At 42.3% G+C, this 6,557-nt stretch overlaps 1 protein-coding gene across 1 annotated transcript in view; it reads right to left on the bottom strand.

The window, feature by feature from the left end:
* Nucleotides 1–249: 249 nt before the first annotated feature.
* FHDC1 (FH2 domain containing 1) overlaps nt 250–6,557 on the bottom strand; it is a gene marked incomplete at both ends in the record, with an annotated part of 31,265 nt that continues 24,957 nt past the window's right edge. The window contains 2 exons of the mRNA XM_082482714.1: nt 250–2,295; nt 5,314–5,478. Coding sequence (XP_082338840.1) covers nt 250–2,295; nt 5,314–5,478 — 2,211 coding nt within the window. The remainder of the gene's footprint in view (nt 2,296–5,313; nt 5,479–6,557) is intronic.

The following is a 6,557-nucleotide window of genomic DNA, read 5'->3' as shown; positions in this document are numbered from 1 at the left end:
TGTATTATAAATATGCAAAGATTTGCTGTTACGCTTGCATTGCATCACAGTAGCTTCAAATACATTCAAATTCATAAAAAAGGATTTAGACCAGAACACAACTACTTGCCCTTTTCCAACAGCGTGCCGTACTTTAATGAGCACATGGTGTTGCTTATCAGCAATGTTCCTGTTTTAAGGAATTTCACAACACAGACATCCAGTGCTTGAACAAATGTTCACATTCCAAGGTTCAAAAAACCCTCTCCCTTATTTCAGTAATGGCTTCAGTATTTTACCAATTGTGGTCCGGTTTGCATCCTTCAGTTTAAGAGAGGCCTTTTCCGCTTGTCCCTGCTCCTTTAGTGCAGGCTCTACTCTAGTGCTGACAGCTTCTGCCTGCAGGACGCTTCTTCCAACCACTCTGGCACTACTTGCTCTCTTTAAGGTACTCACACTGTTCTCCTTTGGACTCGGATCATCAGAGGTTGCTGGTGGCTTCGCTTTAGGCAGCCTCTGGGACACAGACCTTGTGATGGTTGGAGGTTTGGATGAGCTGGACAGATCCACTTTTGCACGCTTTGAAGATGAAGCCACTGTATTCCTCGCAAAGTTTGGGACAGTGGATGGTGTTTTGGGAACGCTGACTGTGGCAACCTTAGTGTCATCTGTAGGGGTCTGAGGTTTTACACTGGAGCGACACATCTTCATTTCATCTGCCTTTGATTTGATGTTACTCCTAACAGGTTTAGAGCTTGGCTTCTTGAGAGAGACTCTGTCCCTCTCAAAATGAGCGCTGCTCGAGGTGACAGTGCCCCTTTGTAACTTTGGCTCTTCTACCGACATGCTATGCCTGTAAGGACTTCTTGGCAGCGTGTCTGTTGTGCCTCGGACAGAGCTGCGACGAGACAGACGACTTTCCACTGTACTAGTTTCACGAAGTGCCGGCTTGGCTTCTGGCTTTTTCACGGTGCTCGGTGCTCTGTTTGACCGAGAAATAGGCACCACTTTCCTCATACTTTCATTCTCAGAGGCATTCAAAGTTCTTACAGGTCTGGACGAAGCTGTGTGGCTAAGGCGAGTGCCACTGGATTTCGAGGAGCTTGGAGATCTATCTTTTAGAGAGTTTCTCTTTGGTCCTGCTGGGTCTTTATTTTTCATGGGCTTTTCTCTAGGATGGATGTGCTTGCTATTTGCATCATCCTTATCATTTGCAGAAGTGTGAAGAGACAGATCCTTGGCAGAAGCTGAATTTAGGTTTGAGAAGAATGTTCTAGCCCTGTATTGAGCATCATTCCCAGAAGAGTGTGCTTTGCCAGCCTCACTTCTTATTTCATTGCCTGCTGATTTAAAATCATTTCCCTCTTCAGAGTCCAATGTCAAAGAACAATCAGTCGTCGTATCTGACACATAGAACATTGGCCCATCTTCCCTACTCCCTGAAACACTTGTATCCATAGACATGGGGCTGCTGCTGCTGGGCTCTGACGCTTCATTCTTGCACCCCACTGCCTTGGCTTTATGGTCGTGGGCCTCTCTGGAACTTCTGCCAGCTGGAGGCAGGTCGTCATCAGCAGTGCTAAGGGAATGAAAGCTTAGATCATCTAGAGTCTCCAAGTCTGTTCCACCAGCATCCTCTAAATATATTAAAGGTGTATCCTCTGCAGGCTTTGCTCCTTGAATATCAAACTTGCGTAATCCTTTAACAAGTTCACGCTCCTCAATTGCAAGGGCCAGAGCATTTATATCTGTGGACTCCTCGCAGGACATGTTGGAAGCGTGCATGTTGTAGTCGGTGCTTCTCTGTGAGTAACGGGCACCAGGACCAGTTGAGCCACTGAAGTGACTGGGCTGAGCTGGAGGCACCTGCAGTAGGCCACCACTTTTCACTTTGGTTTCAGACTGTTGGTGTAAGTGCAAGGTATTTAAGTTGAGATCTCTTGTTTCTTTGGATTCAGTCCAGGCTACGTTGGGTCTTGCTTGTCGGGTGTTTGCACGGGGAAGGCTGTTAAACTTGTTTGGATCTTCATCTTTTGAGATTTCCAGGAAACTCTGCAACTCCCTGTCTGCAGTAATCCCCAAAGAAAGTCGAGAGCGTCTAGAATTGGGGTTTCTGTATGAAGGGCTTTGAGGTCTCTGCTGCAAGAAGGGAAGAAATTCTTCAAGTCCTTTTTTGGCCAACATCTCCACATCATTTTCACTGCTGCTCCGGCCAAAGCTCCCAAGCTCTCCAGCTGCCCAGGATCGACGCTTCTCCTCCAGCTCCTTTCGCCTTTGCAGACTATGAAGTTCCTGGATCTCTCGTTCCTTATTTTCCTGATGAGTAAAAACATAAATACATGTCTCAGGGGACAGTGTCCTATGCAAGAGAACAAGTCACACTCCTTTATCTTCCCTTTTATTTCTTCCCATCGAAGTTAGCTCCTACTGCTATCACCCTCCCCCAACCCATGCACACATGAAATCACCATGGCAACCACAGCCTGCAGCCATTAACCACACGGAGAGCAGTTTCCTGCATAACTAATGCTGGAGACACATCAGTCTGGTCAGCATAAAAAAAAAATAATAACAATGCATAAGTCTCTGCAGAGACCAAGAACATGACCTATCAAACCCAAGCAGATGTCAAGTCCAGCCAGAGTTCCTGCTGTAAGATGGAGAGTTTCAAGTCCCCACTAAATTTAAAGTTGGCAGTTTTAACAGGTGAGCAAACCTCTAACTCATCATTACATTCATATTTTAAGATAAACTTGTCTGACGAGCACACAGCCAATGTGTTCCTTCCATCCTCCCTTATTACAATTGCAATTGTTCCTCTGCAAGTGCAGTTTCTATGGGGTGCTACTTACCTCTGACTCAAACATTACTGATTGGAAATTTTGCAAAATAATTGCATACGAAAGGAAACAGAAAAGCTTACACAATGCCTCACGATCATTACTTAGCCATCAACTGACACTACTCAAGAATCATTAATCAATGCCTCATTCCAGTTTTGGATCTCGTATTCACTGTTGGCTTCAAAAACTGGCAACTACTGCACAGAAGTTGCCCAGGGCAGGCTAGAGATTTTGGCAGCTAGGCTGAGGGGTTTTGGTTCAGGAATCCATAGAAAGAGGTAGTTTGTGTTTGAAAGACAACACAATAACACCTTTTTACTAAAATCATTAGCAGTGGATTACTGCAGACATCAACATCTGAACTGTCATGTCTAGGCTTCAGATTTAATCTAGCTGAACCTTCGGTTGAACTTTCCAGATTATTTTCTGAAATGGAGAACCTGGTTTTCTAGAGCCAGTACAGCTGTAGCAAAAGAAAGAAGGGGAGGCTCCTCTTGACAGAGGATTCAAAAATTACATAGTTTTCCAGCATGTTGTTAAATCTGTTCTGAGCAATGACACACCATTTAAAAAACCCCACACCTATATTTGTCTGAAGCACTCTGTAGTTTGATCTTCCCATTGTTGTGACAACAGAAAAGCTGCACAACTAGAAAAAGTCACCTGAAAGCTTTCAGTAAACAAAAGCCTAATGCTGAAGCTCTTTTTGATGAATGGGTTAATCTATGCTGCTTAACGTGGATTTGAGACTACACTGGGCTGTGAAAGATAAGATGCATTAGAGACCTAAGAAACCTGAACAGCTAAGAAAGAAAAAAAAAAACAACCTTGCATTTCAGGAAAAATGTCTGTGGCAGGAAACTTTCTTTCACAGGTATGGAATTACAGAATGAATTATTGCCAAATGCTAAAGCTCAACTTTAAATATTCCATTGTAAAGAGAAATGGTTGAAAATAATTGTAGATATTATCATATTCCATATAAGACACAGAACATTTTAACCTCATCCAAAAGATGTTTTAGGAGATTTTATGCAAACAAAAAATACATTCTAATGGCACACAGATACGTTAAAAAAAATGCAAAAAATGTTTAAACATTTGAAATATGCACACATGGCTACTGCGGTATGAGCCATCTTTTTAGACTGCTGGTTGTGCTGTACACACATCGCATTCATTTGTCAGAACTGCAATCTTTACTCTGAATTGTCCTGTTAATTTTGTAGGGACAGAGGTTAATCCCCACAAAATACCTAGTAAGCCAATCTCCTCAATATTTGCAAACAAGAGACTAATTTGTCATTTTTAGAGTGTAACTACTTACTACAGAGAGAGGAAGGAAGATCCCAGTTGGACCTTGAAGTAATAGCTATCGACAACCACTGGTACTGCATGACTATGAATTAAATTCCCAACCCTAAATAACTGAACATGTATGCATGAAGTCACTAAAATGTCTGCAACAGTTACCACCATTTGGTTTCATAAGTTTGTGTAAAGTTCATACACATGAATAACTACATGCATGCTATCTTGGGTGGTAAAGGGCAGCTAATGGTACTACAGGCATGTTAGCTGTACATCTTGTCAGCTTGCTATAAATCAAGATTGTTCTCTCTTTTCTGAACTAAAGCTCTTATACAAAGTGCTGTCAAATGTAGATTGCATAAGCTAGAAAAATAAAGAAATGTGTGGCTCCATCTAATTCATGCTATTTATAGATGCCTAAAAAAATATTTATAACAATAGGCAGACTTTGCTGAACCAAAATGGTAACCAATGCTGACACTGCTCCTTCATCTTATTATACTTCTCAACTTATTTGGGACAAATTCAGGGTAATTAGCAAATGAATGGTCACACTGGGGATGAGGTATCTTTGAAGTGTAGCCCTGTTTAATTTCTTGAGTTTTCACCCACAAAAAGCATTTGAAAGAACACAGTAAAAGATACAGTCCTTACTTTACTTGGCAAAGTGTGTTTAGTCACGTAAAGGAGGGCAGTGGAGAGCCTGAGCTAGTGCTGATTCAGACTGGTATGTCCATGTAACGTGGTGCCACATCTCAAGGCCTTTCCAGTGATCTAACATTGCCAGTTCAGGGCCTGAACAGTGAGCACTAGTCAGGAAGTCTGCACAATCAGTTTCACTGCTCAGCCTAGCAATCGCCAACCTCCTCACCAAAAGAGAAGGAAGGAGCCCACTTACAAGCAGGCCAACAGGCTACCCCGATGTAGCATCTCGGTGGTCTAGTCAGCCTGCAGCAGAAGACGCAAAGCAGTGGTACTGCACATAGGGCTGGCGAGAATGACCATTAACCACCTGGCTTCTGGCAAGGAATGCCTACAAGAGGGCAGTCTGCCGTAGCCACTTGAGTAAACATATCAAATACCACAAGATATAAAATGTCCCTTAAGCAGAAAAACCAATTTAATTCATGGGAGTCGATATCTGTTTTAAATACATGAGAATGCCATTCATTGCTCTTACCTTAACAGCTTTGTTGAACCTTACGCAGAAATCCCTAAATATCTGAAAACATTCATCCAACTTCATAGTTTCTTTGTCTTCACAGAAAAAATCAATGAGAGCGTTTCCCTCCTTTTGTAATTCTCGTTTCTGGTGTTCAAGCTCCTTTAGATGCCTTATAGCAAACTGTAGCAAAAACCATATACGGCATGAACAAGACAGAAAAATTAAAGTCACAACAGGTCCTGTCCATATTAGGAATTTAGAAAATTCATGTTCCAACCTAGGAGATGTTACAGAGCCCAGTACAGTGACAGACCACTTCAGAGCCCCTTAAAAGGTCTACATGCCTTATTTTCCCACTTTCCCTGCCACTTTCAACTAAGCACAAATGGATTAATTCCTCCACCCTGCTTTCATGGATATACATCACAGAATCAACTCCTTCCTAAGTTGACCCTAGACCACAATAAAAAAGGTTTTCATGCCAGAAAAGCAAGGAACTGCAGGAAATACATATATTTTAAGACTTCCAGAAAACGTCTCCATAAAGTAGCACTTTGAATCCTAAGTGTAGAGCTATACAGACAGGGTTGGAGTAGATTAGTGGATTTCTCAGGATGAGGAGAATAAGGCTGTAGTTAGATTGAGCAGCAGAACTGCTTAAAACACTTTCAGCAGTTGCCCGTCTCCCCTATCTGCATCACCAGCTGTTCACTCCCATCCTTGCACAATCCCAGATCAAAGACCACATGTGGCTGAAAGTAACCCAGGGAGAAAAGTTAATTTTCCAACAAATCTGTTCTCTGATTCTAACTCACAGAATCCTAGAATTGTTTTGGTCGGAAGAGACCTTTAAGATCATCAAGTCCAACCGTTAACCTAACACTGCCAAGTTACCATTAAACCATGTCTCTCAGTACTATCACCTACACGTCTTTTAAATACCTCCAGGGATGGCGACTCAGTTACTTTCGTGGGCCCCCTGATCACCTAAATACTTTTGATACTGCAGCACTGGAGTGGGAACAGGCAGCTGGAGGCACTGGTACCATTTAAACCAACCCTGCTGCCATAAGGTTACTTTAAAAAAAAAGCGCCAATAAAAAGCTGGATTGAAGATAAAGTGGACAACTGATAAAAGCATACATAGAAGATTAGTTCCTCCCACATATTTCAGTGAGTTATTCATGAGGATGAGATAACGAAAGCTGACTTTTAAATCAGCTTGGTTATCACCTGTAATTTAGAAACAAAAACCGGAA

This window comes from Vanellus vanellus (assembly GCF_965231255.1).
Source record: "Vanellus vanellus genome assembly, chromosome: 4".
Lineage (NCBI taxonomy): Eukaryota > Metazoa > Chordata > Aves > Charadriiformes > Charadriidae > Vanellus > Vanellus vanellus.
Note: the sequence above shows the minus strand (reverse complement) of the source record. Positions and strands in the feature narration are given on the sequence as shown.